The sequence below is a fragment of the Meles meles genome, chromosome 4 (assembly GCF_922984935.1).
Source record: "Meles meles chromosome 4, mMelMel3.1 paternal haplotype, whole genome shotgun sequence".
Taxonomy (NCBI): Eukaryota; Metazoa; Chordata; class Mammalia; order Carnivora; family Mustelidae; genus Meles; species Meles meles.
In genome coordinates, this window is record NC_060069.1 from 52450454 (window position 1) to 52470752 (window position 20299).

The 20299-nt window shown below is 45.0% G+C and overlaps 1 protein-coding gene across 3 annotated transcripts in view; it reads left to right on the forward strand.

Moving 5' to 3' along the window:
• Nucleotides 1–1782: 1782 nt before the first annotated feature.
• The window catches only part of MASP1 (MBL associated serine protease 1), a 65115-nt gene continuing 46598 nt past the window's right edge, over nt 1783–20299 (forward strand). For 2 of the 3 annotated variants that reach the window (XM_046002407.1, XM_046002405.1), the window contains exons 1-2: nt 1872–2002; nt 10314–10545. In XM_046002407.1, coding sequence (XP_045858363.1) covers nt 1998–2002; nt 10314–10545 — 237 coding nt within the window. In that variant the 5' untranslated portion in view covers nt 1872–1997. Of the gene's footprint in view, nt 2003–10313; nt 10546–20299 lie in introns of all 3 variants that reach the window. The other variant, XM_046002408.1, reaches the window with a different exon arrangement.

The following is a 20299-nucleotide window of genomic DNA, read 5'->3' on the forward strand; positions in this document are numbered from 1 at the left end:
AAATAGAGAAGCTGGAGAGAAAATGGAGCGGGGAGAATTCCAGCTAGATTCAAACCTGTGTTCCCCCAAGTATGCCAAAGCAAAAGTACCAGAGGGTGGAGAGTGCATGCCTTTGCTCCCCTGGGTAGACTGGGGGGCGGGGTGGCTCTCTCGGTGCACTGGGGGACAGCTAATACCGCACTTCCAAAGACATAATCTCCTTGAAGCCTCACAGCAGCCCTCATTTCCCAGATGCGAAGCAGGCTTAGAGGTGCCAAGAGTTGGACCCAGGGTGCACAGTTGGCTTGGACAGAAAGGAAAGATTACAGCTAAACTCTGACTCTGAGTTTCATGCTCTTTTCAGAATGTTTCAACTTGAGTTTCTCCATGAATGTTGTATTTGAAATACCAAATGCACTAGGATATTTCAGGGAGAAGCAGTACGACATAGTGGGTAGGATCCCCTACAGCTTTCTAACTGTGTGAACTTGGGTACATTACTTAACCTCTCTGGGCGGTTTCCTTATCTGTAAAATGGGGATGATCCCATTACTCAACTATACAAGATATAAAGATGATTAAAGGGAATTAACACATTTCTAGAATAGTCCCTGAAACCTAGGGTTGAATAAATGTTAACTATTAGTCATAAAAAAAGAGCTGGATAATCTTGGCAAGTTGTAGAAACTCTCTGAGCCTCAGTTTCCTCATTTGTAAAGTGAGTACAATAGTGTGACCCTTACAAGTTTGTGGGAGCGCTTGAGATGGTGCATACGCTTAGTGCTGTGCCTACACAGAAAAGGTTCTCCGTAAAATCTACTTTTCACACACAGACATCCTTCTCCCTGTTGAGATTTAATTGCCATTGTTGTGGGGGGAGGAATTGTCTTCTTATTCAGCTCAGCTTAGATCTGGTGCTGCATGTCTCCACAATCTCAGGGCGCAGATGTGTACACAGTCCCAGGTCTTTCTCTACCCAGGGGGTGTGGGCTCTCCTGCCGTGATGGACCCTCACGGGGCTGGATTGGTTGTGTGCCCTGTGATGGTAAACAGAACAACTATTGCTTTTAAGTGGAGAAGAACCACTAGCCAACTGCAGGACTTGAGGCTCCCTCACATGCCTGGCCAACGGCTCTGTTCACAGGAAAATCTGTCACTGTTTGCAGGCTGACTGCGGCTTTGGGATTTGGACCTTTTTTCCTTTCCTAGTGTAGATGTCAGAATTGCCTTCTTAGCTGGTTGTTTCTGCTTCACTGGTGTCTTTTTGCCAGTGTCCTGAGGAAGAGCAGGAAACTATAGCCATCTGGCAAGGGAGACTAAAGAGAAATTAGACTTTGTCCCTCTCCACCCTCACACACACACACTGAGTGCAGTCACACACATTCACTCACATTACACTAATTCACTAATACACATTAACACACACACTCACATTCACTCACATTCACACAAACTCACTCATACACATTCACACATTTACTTATAGAGTCACACACACATTCACAGACTCACACAAACATGTTCTCTCTCACACACATGCACACACACACACACACAAACACACACACACACACAGAGATACAAACACCTTTTTGAGCCTCTCAGTTTTCTCTCAAGAGCTGGAGCCAGCCACACAGGATAAAGGAAGGAACTGGAGGAGCAGATCTTTTCAGGAAGAAGACAGATTCTGTTCTGTCAGGTTCCTATGAGTGTGTGTAAGAGCAAGTCAGAGGAGAGAGAGAGGGAGAGAGAGGGGGAGAGAGAGGGAAAGAGGAGAGAGAAGAGGGAGGGAGGGAGGGAGAGAGAGAGGAAGAGGCAGAGGGAGAGAGGGGGAGAGGGGATCTGTTGCAGGCAGGGGAAGGCGTGACCTGAATGAAGAATGCCAGCCAATTCCAGAGACACACAGGGACCTCAGAACAAAGATAAGGCATCGCTGACACCACACCGGGGACAAGCTCCCAGGAAAGTCAGGCCGAGGGGACCGAAGCCAGGCAGCCAGGAGCACCCCAGGCAGGAAAATGAGGTAAGTGCCAGGGCAGGAGTGGATATGGGAGGGGGGGGGTCCTTTCGGGAACCAGGTGTCAAGTAAGTAGCCTAGGAAGGTTTGACCTTGTCTCCAGGCAGACTCACCTGCCTGTCCTGCGGGTGTGGCAGGGGGTTCTCATCAATCCCTGGGGCTTTGAGAAAGGGGATGTGGGCTGGGCGCTGCCCTGGGACTGCGGAGACCAGCAGCTCCAAATGGGAGACTTTGTGCAAATCCTGCCCCACGCTGCCAGGGCTCAGTTTCTCCCTCTGCCAGTGTTGGGTGCTGTCTGCTGGCCAATGGGACTTTCCTCCTGTTGCCCTCAAGGTTGATTTTTTGTTTTCATTCCCTGCAAAGAGCATTGGTTTATCTCTTCCAACACTTTGTGAGTTAGGTATGTGTTTGTGTGTTTATTTGTTCGGACCGGAAAGGAAACCAGCTTCCCACAGCTCAGCTCTGCAGTTTCTCAAACCTTCAGAAGTTTGCCAGTTAAAACCTCAATTTAGAAAACGAAAAGCCTGTCCCCATTTTACGGTTCCCTATAAATTTCTGCATTTCTCACTGAAATCAGAGGCAGCTGGTGACATGAATCAGGCTATGAATTGTACCAAATGGCTCTTAAAGGGATACCACAAATTTAAAAAAAAAAAAAAAAAAAAAGAGCCTCTGGCGTTCTAAATCCAGGACTTTAAATTCTAATTGTTTTTAAACTCTTCAATATTTTCTATTCCTCAGCCCGTATTTAGAGTTACTTGATCCTCCTTACCAGGCCTTCCTTCTAAGTTTTCCTTTGCAAGTCTCAAAATGCAACCACTATAATTATTTTTACTATTTTTAAGTGTTAGTGCTGTTAAAAATACCAAAAAAAAAAAAAAAAGAAGAAGAAGAAAAAGAAGGTAAAAGAAAAACACCCTGCTGACATGTTAAGACTCAGCATCTCTTTTCTCATTGATTTTCTTCTCAGTTGAAAAGGGCTTCTATTTGTTTCTCTTCTGCAAAGTCACCTAGCAACTTTTCTGGGTCTGGGGCCAGTGGGGGGCTTTGGACTGTGTTAACTCTTTGAGCCCAGATCACCTGTGGTTCAGAAAAATAATCAGGTCTCGAAGGTTAATTTGATCTGTTCTTTAAAAATCCACTGTAACATTAAGCCTGCCATCTAACTTCATTTTCCTTTCTCCTGAAAGAGATAGGATTTATGTCCATTGACATGGAGTGACAATTCAACTTATCTGTGGAGAGCAGAATCTTATCCCTCCACCCCAGGCCCAGCCATACCAATGTACAGGCTGATGAACAGCCCTGTATCTTTCTGCTCATTCACTCCTTCACGCAGAACAGCTCCTCCCACACACACACCTTATTTTCCACCTCAAGGACCTGATTTTTCAAGCCACAGCTCAAACATCATCTCCTCTTCCCTGGCCAGCACCCCCAGAATGAGCATCCTCTCTTTTGTGCTATCCCTGTTCTTGGGAGCTACATCTCTCTTCGTCTTCAAAACAGTTCACTGTTCAAATCCCTATCGACTGACTGCTCCTTAAGTAGAGGATCTATCTCTCATTCACCTTAGTATGTCCAGCATAATGTCTGCTTCCTATTAGGGTTTCAATAAATATTAGGTGAATAGAATTCAGTCGACTAGCAAACCGATCAGTGGAGAAATGTTCCACTAGAAGCCTCAAAAGAGACTTGCCTCATAGGGACACAACACATCAGAGTTTGTAAAGTACTTTTAAAGGCCTCTCTTTTCTGGCCCGTAGATTTTAGATGAAGTAAGGATTTATGGAGAAGTGAGGATAAAAGCAGTTAAACAACTTGCCCAAAGCCACACGGATGATCTTGAAAAGGCTCTGACTCAAACTTGAGTCTTCGGCTCCGAGTCCAGGATTTTTTTTCTACTACACACATTCCACCAGACTCTCAACCAAGTGTATAATCCTATACCAATAGCCCCCGATTCTAGCCGTACATTAGGATCATCTGTGATGCTTTCACAAGTGCCAATGACCAGACCTCACTCCAGACCAATTAAACTAGAATTTGTTGGAGAGGGGCTTTGTTATTAGTATCTTTTTTTTTTTAATTTCTACATAAAGCCATGAGTTTTTTAATTATTTTTCACAGGATTAATTGCTTTGGCCAAATGCCTAGACATGATATGGGCTTGGACCCAGCAGCTTCCTCTGTTAGCTTTTGTTACTCCCTTCTTCTGTTGAAGCTAATTCACCATATGGTGTTGGGCATGACATGTCACTACTTGGGATATCCTTTTCATCATCTTGTCAAATAAGGGCATTGTCCAAGGGATCTACACAGTCGCTTTCGACTCTTCTACTCACAAACAGTCTTGGTGTCGGGTCGGTTGGAGGGAGGGAGGGAGGGAAGGGAGGGGAGGGAAAGAAGAGGATACAAAAAGTGATACTTCTTCAACAATCATTGATACACGGGGGCATTTTGTGCACTCCCCATAGCTTGCTCCTGCAGAGGGCTGATCCAATCCCAGTTTTAGGGATTGTTTGACAATCCAAGCAAATGTAGCTAAACTTTTGGATTAGCTCGACAATAGGTAGCAGGTGTCAGGAATTCCACAGCCAGTGCCTGCTGTACAGGAAACAAGAAACATCCAGAGGGTTTAAACAAAAGCTGCCACTTACATTCTTCGATTGGCAGCTCCTAGAGCAAAGCACGCATAGGCTGGGGCCCATTATATGCAAGGAGATATTTGTTTCATATGTTTGAAACTGTTTGGCGATGCAAGCAAAATAGAACAGAAAGTTCCCACCCTGGCCCATTACCTACCACATGTGGGCCTTTGGGACTGAATGAGGTTGCTAAAGGCAGCCAGCCCCTGACAAGACCAGCATTAGGAGGCTTGGAGTCTCCTCGGTGTGGTCTGGAAAAAGTAGGCACAGAGAAAGTTGACCTTTCAACTTTGCATAATCTGGGTGTCGCTATTGCAGTGAGGTCCAGCTTGGGAGCCAAAGTTCTTTCCTAACCTCTGCTTTTCGGGAAGCAGCATGATGGAATAATTATAACTAATGTTTGCTGAGGGCTGGGCTGTTAACAAAGGACTTTCCAATCCACCTTTACTCTGATAGCAGCCCTGTAGCGAGTCATTATTTTCACCGCTTACCGGATGAGGACAGTGAGACCTTATGCGGCTTCCCCAAGGTGGGTCAGGTAAATAAAGTCAAAGGCTGAACTTGAAACTAGCTCTTCTGACCCACGGCTAGGACCCTCCCCTCCCCGGGCAGAACTGAACCAGAACTCCCAGACCTGGCAACTTTCGTACCTTTCCTCACTTGAAATTGGGGCTGCCTGCCCCTGAAAGATGGGGTTTCTAGATTCTGCTTTCCTGGGAGCTCACAGGAGAACTTAACCTATGGCTTCCCTTCTGTCTTGGAGGCCCTCCCTCCAAGATTCGTTTTAAAAAAAAATATTGACCCTGGCAATTGGATTAAAACATTTTGTTTCCTCAGTCGAAATCTCACATGTTCTTATTGCAGGTATAGTGGAAACAATTTAAATGACTGTATTATTTCCTTTTTATTGAAAAAAAAAACAGTCTAAGTTCCTTCTTGACAAATATAAACATCACATATACACAAAAATTAAACTTAAGGTATTCATATTCCCACTTCAGAGATAACCACTGTTAATACACTGGTGATATCCTTCTAGGCCTTTTTGCACTTACCTCTTTACCTTTCATGTAAGTACCATATGAGGCAGCTAGATGATCTACATTTATAGTTATCTTGATGGGTTCCATGTTCAAAAATTCATGTGTGTGCATACATACACATATATGCTTCTCTGTGCAGGGGAGGGAGAGTTAGGGAGAAACAACTTTCTGATTAGCAAAGTGTAGCCATTACAGTAGTCCCTGTTCATCCAGGGAGAATAGGTTCCAAGACCCTCAGAGGACCCCTGAAACCACAGATAGCAGGGAACCCTATAGATACAATGTATTTCCTATACATACATACCTATGGTCAAGTTTAATTTATTAATTAGGTGAAGTAAGAGATTAACAATAGTAACTAATAATAAAATAGAGCAATGATAACAATATACTGCAATAAAATTATGTGAATGGGATCGGCATCTTTTTTTAACATTTTTGAATTTAAATTCAATTAATTAACGTGTAATGTATTATTGGTTTCAGAGGTACAGACCTGTGACTCATAATACCCAGGGCTCATTACATCACATGTCCTCCTTAAAGTCCATTACCCAGTTACCCCATCCTTCCATCCTCTCCCCTCCAGCAACCCTCAGTTTGTTTCCTGTGATTAAGAGTCTCTTATGGTTGGGTGCCTGGGTGGCTCAGTGGGTTAAGCCGCTGCCTTCGGCTCAGGTCATGATCTCAGGGTCCTGGGATCGAGTCCCGCATCGGGCTCTCTGCTCGGCAGCGAGCCTGCTTCCCTCTCTCTCTCTCTGCCTGCCTCTCTGTCTGCTTGTGATCTCTCTGTCAAATAAATAAATAAAATCTTTAAAAAAAAAAAAAAAGAGTCTCTTATGGTTTGTCTCCCTCTCTCTGGTTTCACCTTATTTTATTTTTTCCTCTCTTCTCTTATGATCCTCTGTTTTGTTTCTTAAATTCCACGTATCAGTGAGACTATATGATAATTGTCTTTCTCTGACTGGCTTATTTCACTTAGCATAATAACCTCTAGTTCCATCCACATCATCGCAAATGGCAAGATTTTACTTTTGACGGCTGGGTAATATTCCATTGTATGTATAGACCACATCTTCTTTATCCATTCATCCATCCATGAACAGCTGGGCTCTTTCTGTAGTTTGGTTATCATGGACATTGCTGCTATAAACATTGGGGTGTAGGTGCCTCTTCAGATACCTACATTTGTATCTTTAGGGTAAATACCTGATCAGCAATTGCTGGGTCATAGGGTATCTCTAGTTTCAACTTTTTGAGGAACCTCCATACAGGTTTCTGGCATGGCTGCACCAGCTTGCACTCTCACCAACACTGTAAGATAGTTCCCCCTTTTACGAATCCTCGCCAACTTCTGTCCTTTCCTGACTTGTTCCTTTTAGCTGTTCTGACCGGTGTGAGGTGGTATCTCATTGTGGTTTTGATTTCCCTGATGCCGAGTGATGATGAGCATTTTTTCATGTGTCTGTTGGCCATTTATATGTCTTTTTTGGAGAAACGTCTGTTCATATCTTCTGCCCATTTCTTGATTAGATTATTTGTTCTTTGGGTGTTGAGTTTGACATGTTCTTTATAGATTTTGGATACTAGCCCTTTATCTGATAAGTCACTTACAAATATCTTCTCCCAGGGCACCTGGGTGGCTCAGTGGATTAAGCCTCTGTCTTCCACTCAGGTCAGGATCTCAGGGTCCTGGGATCCATCTCCACATCGGGCTCTCTGCTCAGCAGGGAGCCCGCTTCCCCCTCTCTCTCTCTGCCTGACTCTCTGCCTACTTGTGATCTCTCTCTCTGTCAAATAAATAAATATAATCTTTAAAAAAAAAACAAACAAAAAATATCTTCTCCCATTCTGTCGGTTGTCTTTGGTTTTGTTGACTGTTTCCTTTGCTGGGCAAAAACTTTTGATATTGATGAAGTTCGAATAGTTCATTTTGCCCTTGCTTCCCTTGCCTTTGGTAATGTTTCTAGGAAGAAGTTGCTGTGGCTGAGGTCAAAGAGGTTGCTGCCTGTGTTCTCCTCAAGGATTTTGATGGATTCCTGTCTCACATTTATATCTTTCATCCATTTTGAGTCTATTTTTGTGTATGGTGTAAGGAAATGGCCCAGTTTCATTCTTCTGCATATGGCTGTCCAATTTTCCCAACATCATTTGTTGAAGAGACTGTCTTTTTTCCACTGGATACTCTTTTCTGCTTTGTCAAAGATTGGTTGACCATATAGTTGAGGGTCTGTTTCTGGCCTCTCTATTCTGTTCCACTGATCTATGGTGTCTGTTTCTGTGCCAGTACCAGACTGTCTTGATGAGTACAGCTTTGTAATAGAGCCTGAAGTCTGGAATTGTGAGGCCGCCAGCTTTGTTTTTCTTTTTCAAAATTCCTTTGGCTATTCAGTGTCTTTTCTGGTTCCATATACATTCTAAGATTATTTGTTCCAGTTCTGTGAAAAAAAGTTGATGTTATTTTGGTAGGGATTGCTTTGAATATGTAGATTGTTCTAGGTTGTGTCGACATTTTAACAATATTTGTTCTTCCAACCCATGATCATGGAACATTTTTCCATTTCTTTGTGTCTTCCTCAATTTTTTTCATGAATGCTCTATAGTTTTATGAGTACAGATTCTTTCCCTCTTTGGTTAGGTTTATTCCTAGGTATCTTATGTTTTCAGGTGCAATTGTAAATGGGATTGACTCCTTAATTTCTCTTTCTTCTGTCTCACTGTTAGTGGATAGGAATGCAACTGATTTCTGTGCACTGATTTTGTCTTCCAAAATATCTTAACTGTACTGCGCTCACCCTTCTTCTGATGATACTGAGATGATAAAATGTCTATGTGATAAGATGAAGTCAGGGGAGTGACATACGCACTGTGACGTAGCATTAGGCTATTACTGACCTTTGGACAACATGTCAGAAGGGGGAACATCTTGCTTCCGGACCAAGGCTGACCATGGGTAACTGAAACCATGGCAAGAAAATGATGGATAAGGGGGAGCCACTGTAATCGAAGAATGCTAGTATAATTTTCCAGCATGGACTTAGGCTGTATAAGGCTCTGGCATCACTTTCTTTCATTCATTCATTCATTCATCTATTCATTTTATTCATTCGTCATCTGTTATGTACCAGGCTATATGCTGGATCCTTTATATACATCATCTCTAATGCTCATATGAGTCCTATAATTACAAATTATAATATCCTCTAGACATGCAAGGAAACTGGTCCTCAGAGAAACTATTACCCAATATTTCACAACCAGTAAGTAGAAGAATGGGGATTTGAACCCAAATACATCTAACGTCAGGGGCTGTGTCTAAAGCAGTGCAGTGTTAGATAAGCAGAATGGAAGCACATTCAGGGAGCTGTGGAATCTGGAGGTGTAAAGGTTACTTATCACGTAGGAAGACTTAAGCTGGATGTTGGAGGATAAATAAGGCAAGCAGATGAAGAATGGGTAGGGCATGTGCAAGGGGACCTAGGCAGGACAGGCATGGCATACTTTCAGAATGACATGCCAGGGCATAGCTGGCACTGAGATGAGGCTGGACAGACAGATCAACACTAGATCAAAAAGGGCTCACTTGCCATCCTGGGAGAAGATGCTTAATCCTGCAGGCACAATGAAGCAGCAGGGTCACATGTGTGCTTTAGAGAATAAACTTCAGCAGAAAAGTGCTGAGTGATGTAAAGTGGGGGACAAGGAAGATTACTTAGGATACACTAGTAATAGGCCAGTTAAGAACATTTAAATTCATAGACTGGAGGGAAACAAGTGGATTTCCAAAACATAGGAAACAGAATACATAGGACTTAGGGAAGAAGTTTATGTGCCAGGTCTGGGGTGTTTGAGTTCAAGGTCACTGGGTCTTGCAGGAGAAGCAATCTATAAGATGTCCGATGTAGTCCATGTTGACCATGAGGGTTCTGACTAGCCCTGAACATCTGAATCATTATTGCGCCACTTTGGGTGTGTTCCGTTAAGTTTTATTGAGTTTTCCTTGTGCCTTGCTTATGCAATTCTTTTAACAGTCTCTGTTGCCTAAAGCTGGAAATAAATTGTAGGTTTCTGATCCTTTTATAAGAATACTTACCAAGAGGGGGGAAAAACACAAAAATCTTATTTTGCTTATTCTTTCTTAGTTCAAAACTTTGCATACCTTGACTAATTTTGTTATATCTGTTTAAGGAATGCAAGATCTCATCGAGTATAAGTCTCATCCCAGCATTACCATGTCATTATTATTTACTTTTTATAAAACTGAACCAAGTGTTTGTGAGTCTTAAATGAAGCCCAAGTTGAAGAAGGGATATCGACTTTTACCTAATTATGAAATTTACATTCTCAACAGTAAAATAATATGTGTCAAAGTCCCAAATAGGGGATTATTTAGGAGACTTGAATACTTATTAAATCTTCAGAAGGACACCATTGGAAGAAACTGTAGAATTCATGGAGTCATCATCTACCTGTAGAATAAACTGGATAAGCAAGGCCCCAGGTGGAGAAAAGTAAGAACAGTAGGCCAGTGGCAGAGATATGGCAACAGTTTCGTTTCCTAGCTGCTTAGTTAACCGGTGAGGACCTGTGTCCGTGAATGTAAGTAGATCCATTCGTGTCTTTCAGGTGGCTCCTTCTCTGTCATGCTCTGTGCTTCTCCTTCTTGAAAGCTTCAGCCCATACCGTGGAGCTTAACAATATGTTTGGCCAGATTCAGTCACCTGGCTATCCAGACTCCTATCCAAGTGATTCAGAGGTGACTTGGAATATCACTGTCCCAGAGGGATTTCGGATCAAGCTTTACTTCATGCACTTCAACTTGGAATCCTCCTACCTTTGTGAATATGACTATGTGAAGGTGAGACCCTTGATGTTCCCTAACTGAGACAGGTTCTCTACTGGAGAATCTGCTGGGAGTTAGAGAAGCCTAGATGAATGAGATACTGTGCTTACCCTCCCAGGGTAACAGTCCAGTGAGGAAGACACACAAAGTTACAACCTGATGAATGAAGGTCGGGGGTGGTATGCTAGGTGCAGGCTGAGTGGTAGACCTAGAAAGGACCAGAAGAGAAATTGAGGCTGGCAACTCAGACAAACATAACCTTCCCTTTTTCTTTCTGTTCCCAAAGTCCTTAATGTTTCCACTAAAGAAAAGGGCAGAGACCCCAGAGTAAGCATAACTAGACTGAAGCACAGCCATAATTACGTCCAAACCGGACACGTTAGAAAGCATTGCCACTTCCCTAAGTAATGATCAAGTGTTGGGGAAGGGTTGGGTATGCAGTAGTGCACAGTAGCAGGTGAAATCAGAAGGTTGGATTGGGGTGAGATTCTGAAGGGTCTTGAATGTGATGCTAAGGAGTTTGGATTTTCTCTGCAAAGGGTGTGGGCAAGATTGGGGGGTGCGGCACCATCAGAGATAGATGTAAAAACCATGTGGAAAAGGAGCAGGAAATGATTAGAACATTGAAGCAATATTCCCTGGAATTTAGAGAGAACCCACAAACAATGCCATGGATGGGAAGCTGTCTTTGAAAGTGGGGCTGAGAGAGGTTGGAGTCCTTCTGAGAGATCAAGTTTACTCTGGCTGTGTCTGGCTCAAAAAGATGTGGAGGCCTAAGAACCTACTTTCTAAGCAGGCACAATGTGGCTTTCTGGAAAAGTTCTCATTAAACCACTCTAGAGTAGATTTTATATATTTTTAGTGTCTCTGTTCTCCGTAGTCAGTAATTCAACAAGAGTTAACCTTGTATTAACCAGAATGTTTGATCAACAGCAAAGTAGTGAATTTACAACATACTTTTATACTTGTAATCTCATTCACTCTTTAAAACAATCCTGTAAGACAGGTACTACTACTGTCATCCTTCATAGACAAAGGAACAAACCCAAGAAGGTGAAGCTACAGCTAGTAAGTGGTGGGTCAATTTCCAAACCCATGTCTTCTGACCTGCAATCCCATGCTTTTCTGGCTACACCAAACTGCTCTCAAGTTGCTCTCCACTGAGCCCCAGGGTACCGCAGGGGCTTATAAGTCTACTGTTGGGGGGAGGCAGTAAGTAGGACTATGAATCCCCACCCTGCTTGAACTCATTTTAAGTGTTGGGTATTGCTTATTTTATATGTTGGGTCTGCATCAAATATCTCATTTACCACAAGGTTCCTGTGGCTAAAAACTTTCCCGAATTGGTGCTCTATGACAGTTTCTTAGCTTCAGCACTATTGATATTTTGAGCCAGGTAATCCCTTGCTGAGGAATGTCGTTCTGAGAATTATAGGATTTTTAGTAATATCCTTGGCTTCTCCTCATTAGATACCGATATCACTCTCCCTCCAGTTGTGACAACCAAATATGTCTCTAGAAGTTGCCCATGTCCTCAGAGGGACAGAATCTCCTAATCTGAGAAACACCGCTCAGTGGGATGCTGCCCTCTATGAATGTCCTGGGCTGGGGACTGTGAGAATTTAAAGATACAAAAGAGAGAAGAACCTAGAAAAGTAGCCACTGCGTAAGATGGAAAAGAGTAAGGACACCAAGAGACTGAAAGATACAGAATGAGGAGAAGGGAGCTGGTTGCTTTAGGAGATGCTGTGGGTGGCCATCTAGACTGACTAAGAGTTCTCATGAATTCATTAAAAGTGGAGCTGACTTCTCAGAGTCACAAGGTTCTCACAAGGAGGAAACACTAAGACTATACGTGTTGATCATCATAAAGTGAAATTTCTGACAACATGTTAGTTATATCTTCCAGAATATAATCCAGCCTCTGCCAGAGGCAGACTCCAGGAAAAGATGCATTATGGGTAGGGGCCATTAGGTTAACAGACTCCTCCAGCCCATTCCCCCAACTAATGCTGGTCATAAAACTGGGGCATTCTCAAATATTTGGATTAGAAAGCGGACTTAACCAGAAGGAAAATGACCAAACTTGGCTTAATAGGACAGTAAGTTCCAAGATTTAAACAAGGCTAGATGTGAACTTTCTTTTTTTTTTTTTTTTAAAGATTTTCTTTATTTATTTGACAGACAGAGATCACAAGTAGGCAGAGAGGCAGGCAGAGAGAGAGGAGGAAGCAGGCTCCCCGCCAGGCAGAGAGCCCGATGTGGGGCTCGATCCCAGGACCCTGGGACCATGACCTGAGCCGAAGGCAGGGGCTTTAACCCACTGAGCCACCCAGGCGCCCCTAGATGTGAACTTTCTAACTGCTTTCTTCTCTATTTTCTAACATGTCAACCATCAATAATTTTTTCTGTGAAAACATTTTCTTTTATGAGTAGCTGAGGCCTTAAGACTATGGACATTACAGATTTTTTTTTCTTGAGCTGTAACAGTAACTTACTTTCATTATCCACCCTCCCTTCATCCACCTGAGAAATTGACTTTCAATTCATATACACTAAACAATCATTTCTCGCAAGTTCTCCTCTTGTTCAGACAGCTGCCCAGCTTGACCTTGTTAAGACTCCCCTGTAGAGATAATAAACACACAACAGAGGATTTAACTCACTCCTTTGTCCCTAACAAACTGAACTTCCTGTCAAGGCAGATTAAGTTGCTGACATCAGCTGCATTTTGTAATGGAAAAACAACAACAACAACAAACAACAAGGTACTCTTCAAGGGTCATGATAGAATATGAAGACATCTTCTGACACTGAATTAAGGACCCTGGCAAACATTCTATGCAAAACTTGACCTTTGTGGCTGGAGGATATTTTGGAAACTGATTGATGGGTTTCATCAGGAACAGTGAGATACCTTCCTCAAAGTCCAGGCAGATGGAGGTAGGTCCCCTGGAGGGGTAGCATGGTCCTGAATTCTTGCCAGGGATTCAGGAAATGCTGGGGTAGTCCCTGATCTGCCACTAACTCCTGAATGAAAAAAATCTTAGAGTACTCTCTCCACTGCAAATAAGATTGTGACCCCTGGGCATAGCAAAGAAGCAGTCTGCTCCCTAAAGGGCCCTACAGAGCTTGCATGGAGGCTTTCAGACACCTTCTCCCAATTCCTTTAGGAAAAGCGATTAATGTATTGGGCAGGGAGGGCAAGGTGTATCTTTCTGCTTGTGCTGACACCCTTCCAGAATGCCATCCCAGCATCGGCATCAGCCTCCCCGCAGAGGTTCCAGCGGCCATGGGGCCTGAGCAGGAATCCCTTCTCGGGACGCTGCCCCTTGGTCGGCTGACCACGGGTGCTCAGGTAGAGACGGACCCTGTGCTCCTGTCCGCAAGCACCCGGCAGATCTCCTCTCCCGGAGTCACGAGCTCACAGAATGCCAAGGTGCGGTAACTCTCTGGAGACTCACCTAATCCATAGCTATTGTGAGCATAGTTTTCCAAGCACTTTCTCCCAGTTTTCTTCAAACAAATCTTCTCCTAGGCCCGACATAAGAAACAGAAGAGTGGCTAGCAGGTCGAAGGTGGCTCTGAGGCTCGTTCCGCTCACTCGTCCTCTTCCTTCACCCTGAAGGTCCTACCTTAGAGGATTTAGGTCCTGAGTATTGCTTTAGTCCCCTGCACAGAAGCAGAGCCTGGAGCTCAGAATCCAGGCACAAGACGAGTACTCTGGCCTCGGAACTCCTGATCCCAGAAGCCTTTCACATGCAGTTGAAACCCATTCCGTTTTTCTACTGGCCCCCTTCCCTCTTCCCCCCAGAATATGTGCTCTCCTGGCTGTGACTGAGAGCAGGAGGAAAGCAGCCACAAGCCATGTCATTCCCGGAGTAGTCGACATCCCTCTCCAAAATTCCGTTTTCTCATCTGTTCCATGAGGAGGTGACATGAAATGATCCCTTAAGTCCCTTAAATTCCTGGACTCTAATCCTCCTCCTCCTGCCAGAACTGTCCAGATGACCCCACCAAACCCTCATTAGCCTAGTTAGGATAATGCCAGAAACCGGTAATAATAAGTTACAGCCTGCACTGTTCTGTGGCCCATAAGCGTTCCAGTAAGAGCCTACCGTCTGCTGGGGTTGCCTTAGTGACACGTCGTTCAAAGAAATGTGTAAACACACCGTACCACCCACCACTGTCCTTTCCCAAGCAACTTTAAATATCACTGATTTCCATTTGATGGGATAGTAGCCCCTATTTGGAGGCTTTTCCACTCTGTAGCTGAGCTCCCCTGGCAGGCCGAGGAGTAGATTTAAAGCACCCTCCAGCTCACAGGGACCCTTTGTGGCCCATTGCCGGGACAAGGATGGAACAGCTGACTCAGTACTACGGTAGCTTGAGGAAGAGCAGGACCCCGAAGCTGCGGTCCGGATGCTGTCATTTTATGGAAATTCGTCTCCGGCCTGATTTCCCGCAGTCTTCAGTCTTCGAGGCGTGTGCACATCTGCACGACAGCATCTGCTTCCTGGGAATGTGGCTGCAATGTGTGGATTCCTGCATGCAGAGATGAGGCATACGAGTCTCAGTCGGTGAACGCTGCAGGCGAGGGGCAGAGCGCGGGCGCTGGCTGGGGAGTCAGAAGGACTGGCTTCTTGGGGTCGTTCTCCACTAATGAGCTTTGAGTGGGTGAATATTTCTGGAGGTAACTCTGCTTCCTCCTCTCTCAAATACAGGAAGTTGAAACCGCCAGTCTCCAAAGACACCTTAGCCCTGATATTCTGTGCATCTAAGACCTCAGAAATCACCATCATGACCGAAGCCTAGGGAAGGATAGTTCACACTGGGACCAGAATTTATATCTCAAGACTTGAAGTCTTAACTTCTTTAAAAAAATAAATAAATAAATAAAGGACAGTGAAGTCCCATCATGTGGGGGCTTAGGTTTTTAACATAATGTAAATGTAAATAAGTATAATGTAAGGCAAACATTGCCTATAGTCAAACTTGGACAATCTCTTCTATATAATAGAGCACTCTCTTTTGGTACACCCGGAAGGGCATTTTTCCCTAGGAATATAACAGATAGTTCCTTTGGTCGGGCATCAGATGAGATGGTGACTCGTGACTAGAAAGGGACCCCGAAGCAACAGTCACAGAAAGACCTACTGAGGAGGCAGAACCACCGAGGGAATCCCATAGCCACACAGACCCTCTTGTCAAGTTCACTTCACAACATCTGCTCAATGGATAAAGAGATAATAAGAACGTGCATTTGGCTCTTATTCTCTCTTCTTCTCCCTGAGTACACACAGCTCCACTGGCATCTGTTAGCTGCTCATGTGAAGTCACACCACTTTCTCCCGTCAAGCTCTGTCCTCGACCCACTCAACATTTCCTCCATTCTTCCCACTGTTCGCGCCTTTGTTCCAATTCTTAGCGCTCTCGCCTAGTCTATTGCAATCATCTCCTAAATGTCTACCAGCTGTCCGTCCATCCCCATCCAGTCCACCCTCTAGAGGCACATGTCCAGAGAGATCTTCTTAAAGCAGTTCTCTGATTGCAACATTCTCAAATCCTTCAGTGGCTCCCTGGTGTCTGTGGAATGAAGCCCAAGAGTCCCAGTGAGAACCTACTAGAAGCTGGACACTGCACTAAAGTCAGGGCCCACGAATGTGAGTGAGACAGTACCTGCCCTCAAGAAATTTGCGATTTCATAGTGTGTCACGAGGCAAATACCTAATTAATAAATTAAAACTCTGTAAAGTAACACAAAGGCTGGGGAGTTAGTCATTCCTGTGTTCAGCAAAGGCTTTGGATATTTGAGATAAATCTTGAAGGGTAAATAGGAGTTCACAGTACAATTCCCTAAGCTTCTCTATCTCCCTAAGCATTGGCTTTGTTATTAGTACAAAAAAAAAAGAAGAGGAAGAAGAAGCACATAATGAAATAGTATTTTCCTCACAGGTTGTGAGGATTTATTTGATTTTTTAACAAAATTTTATTTATTTATTTATTTGACACAGAAAGTGAGAGCACAAGCAGGGAAAGTGGCAAGCAGGGGGAGAAGCAGACTTCCCGCTGAGCAGGGAGCCCAACTCAGGGTTCGATCCCAGAACCCGGGGATCACGATCTGAGCCGAAGACAGACGCTTAACTGACTGAGCCCCCCAGGTGCCCCTGTGGGAGGATTTAAATGAAATGCTCGCTGTAAGTGGAATTCCTACTGCAAGAGGCAAGCTTGCCCATTGGTTCCCAGATCAAGCTTTAGAGCTAGTGGGACCTGGGGTAGGTCCTGCCTCCACCTCTTACTATAAAATGAGGATGATAATAATAATGCCTATCCCGTGGACGAATGAGACAAATGTTTTCATGACAGATGTCCAGCGCATATGTAATTCCCTCAGCAATACTGTTGGAGCGGTAGTGATGGACGTGGTGTGAGTGAGAGAATGGCTGCTTGCTGTCACCGGGTGCTCAGTGAACACCATCTTTTTCATCTGCTCTGAGCGTACACTAACTGGCCCTCTACGACCTTGCTCATGTCACTCACTGTTTTCGGACAATTTATGGAAAAATACTTTGAAATGACCGATCAGATGCAAGAGGTTATTTCTCCTGTGTGTTTACCTTGTAGTAACACACATTAATAACATTTCTAATTTATTGCCACACTTGATTCTCATAGAATAGGAGGAGCGGGGATGATTACATTTCCTTTACAGCAAAAGAAACAGCACAGAGGCTCAGTCAGTTAAGCAACCGACTCTCCATCTCAGCTCAGGTCTTGATCTCAGGTTGGTGAGTTCAAGTCCCGCATAAGGCATGGAGCTTATTGAAAAGAGAAAAGAAAAGGAAGGAAAAGGAAAGAAAAGAGAAACAGCATAGAGAACCTGAGTGGATTTGTCTAGTCTCCACAGTTCTCAGGCCCTAGTCTGCTTACTCCCAAGTCGTAATTTTAGCTCTCCACTTAGTCCTTCTCTGTTAGAACAGGTTTGTCCTGGAAGAGATCTTGGTCTGTTTCCTGGCTATGTATTATTCCTAAGGCAACACTGCCTATCAGGGTAATTTAGTAGAATTTATAATACAGAAGGTCCTTGAGGGTCCCTATGTTGTCTACATTTTGTTAAAGAACATTCTCTTTTATCCTCACTTTGAGAGGAAATATATTTTACAAAAATAACAAGGAATGGAGAGTGCACTGTGAGGGTTGAGAGTGCTTGATTTATCTGTTGGTGGCACTCAATTCTAACAGTAAGCTCCAGCTTGTTCTACCAGCCTATTGGCCCTGGGAGCTCAGGGCAGGGAGCACAGTCTTGCAGCAGAGCAGGAAAAGGCCTATGTCTCTGGGCATGGAGCATAAGGAAGGGGCTCAGGTCTGGAAATCGATTGCTTCCTGCTAAGATGCTGGACAAATGAGCTCCCGGCTCTGGGCCTCAGTTTCCCCAACTGCCCAGGGAGGAAAGTAGACTTGCCGGCCTCTCCAAGCCCTTCCAGTTCTGATGGCCTACAACTCCCGGCCCAGTGCTCCCTTCCCCAGGCCTCATTGGGTCAGTCTGTTTCCTGCTCTGTTATTGAGAGATAAGTCCATCCAGGGCCCTGCTCCAAGATTGACTCCCCTGACCCCCAGGCTCCTAACTTCTGTGCAGTGCTCTGTGTTTACGCAGAACGTGCCCACGACCTTCAGGCTGTGGCTGACCCCAGCGACTGCAGCAGCTCTGCTCAATCTCTGGGGGTAGACAGGCGGCCTTTGCCCCTGAAGGAAAGGAGAAAAGGAGAGATGTTTCTCATGAATTTTGGAGGTAGTCCCTAGGGGGATTCTTCCCCTCCTGAGATAGCGGGTTCTGATTCTAGGCTCATGGAAATCAGGAAGTGGAAATGAGCTTCAGAAAAGTGTGACCAAAGCTCATTTTAGGCCGGAAGTGCAAACATCACAGGCTCCGGGTGATGGAAAACAGAAGGAAGGTCCCAGCGCTGGGGCAGAACACACGGGGAAGCTCAGATGAGTGTGAAGTGGGAGTTTGTTTTTTTGCTTGTTAGTTTGTTTGTTTGTTTGTTTAGATAGAGGCAGCTTGTTTGGCTGACCACTGGGGTCACCAGCTCCAGGGTCCCAGTACACCTGGTGTGCAAATCTTCATGCTTATGTGGACACAGGCTGCTCTCTGATAGACCTCTGTAAAAACCAGAGCTTGAGTTTCCTTTGGTGTGCTCGTAAGGGAAAAGGTAGAGAATATTGGTTTATTCATTTATTCAGCATTTATTGGATACCTACTATTTACTGGGGCTTGGAGTATAGCAGTAATTAAAACATACAGAAATTCCTTCTTATATGCTTATGTTGCACTGGGGGAAACATAATAAACACTAAACACAATCCACAGAGAACGTAAACAGTGAGAAGTAAGGTGATAGCCAAAGAAATTCAAAAGGGCAGAGTAAAGAGGGACTGTGTGAGGAGGGGTGAAGGCTGTGATTTAAATATGTTGGTTAGGGTAGTCCTCATTGACAGGGTGACATTTGAGCAAAGACTTGAAGAAGTTGAGGAAGTTAGCCACGTGGCTTTCTGGGGAAAACCTTCCAACCGGAGGGAACAGTGAGTGCAAAGGCCCTGAGGTGGGCAAGTGGCTGGTGTGTGTGAAGAGCAGCAAGGACGGCAGTGTGACTGGAGCAGGGGGGACAAGGATGAGAAGTGCAGACAGAGAAGTGCAGGTAGGGAGCAGGGAAGGAGGGTCAGATCACCAAGGGGGGTGGGAGCTCAGTCCCGACAGACAATAAATGACAGACTTTACAAGCTCTTTCCATGCCATGTTCCATGACCTCTTGACACTTAGAGGACAGTATTATATACTGTCCCCCACGGAGGCCCAAAGATGGTGGTGGGCTTACAGATGACTAACAATTGGCTCTGGCCTGGGGAGGAGATAGGAGCACAGTAACACACCCCTCACCATTCAGGCATGCTAGATGGTCATTACCTCGAGCCAGAGATTACAGTCAAATGCTAAAAATAGGAGGGGATGAGTTTTGTATAATTTGTCTTTAGGGCAATTTCATGAATTGCAACGTTATGAACCCCAATTTCGAACGATGGCTGTGTTTAACAGCAGAAGTTGACAGTTTGTGCTTATAAACTGGGACGAGCCAGCGTCGGCATACTACTGCCTGCGGAGGTCCAAGTGACAAGTGACCCATGAGCTGTGAGGGGCAGAGCGGGAACCAGACACCAGGTCATCTGGTCCTTATTCCGGCGCTCCGTGAGGGTTTCCACGTGAAGATCTGAGGATGTTCATTTGGGCTGGGGCCGGACAGGTTCCTCCGTGGCGGCCGGGGAACACGCCAGCTCGCACATTCCTGGGAACTCTGCCTGGCAACACTGGCCTGGGGCAGGTCCCCTGGCTGCCCTCAGCTCTTACTCAATCACTGCTTTCACCCCGTCCCGACTGTGACATACCTTGAGCCAGGCTGCCTCGGCTGCCTGCCGAAGAACACAGCACGGCTGTGTTTTCTTGTCTTTGGACTGTTCTCCAGCGCTCAACAGTCTGAGGCCCAGCCTCCTAGTCCCTGAGGGGATTTGCATGTGAATGAGCTTGGCTCTGAAGTCCCAGAAGGCACCGGGTGGGGAGTCTTTCACAAGCCAGATGAGAGTGAATCCTTCCTGGCCCTCCTGCCCAGCCCGTTCCCAGACTCTCCCGCCCACCCCCTCTCAGCCCGGCTCCCTTGGGACGGTGGGCACTGCCAGTTTCCCACCTGCGGGACGCCCGCTTCCCAGGCTCTCAGAGACC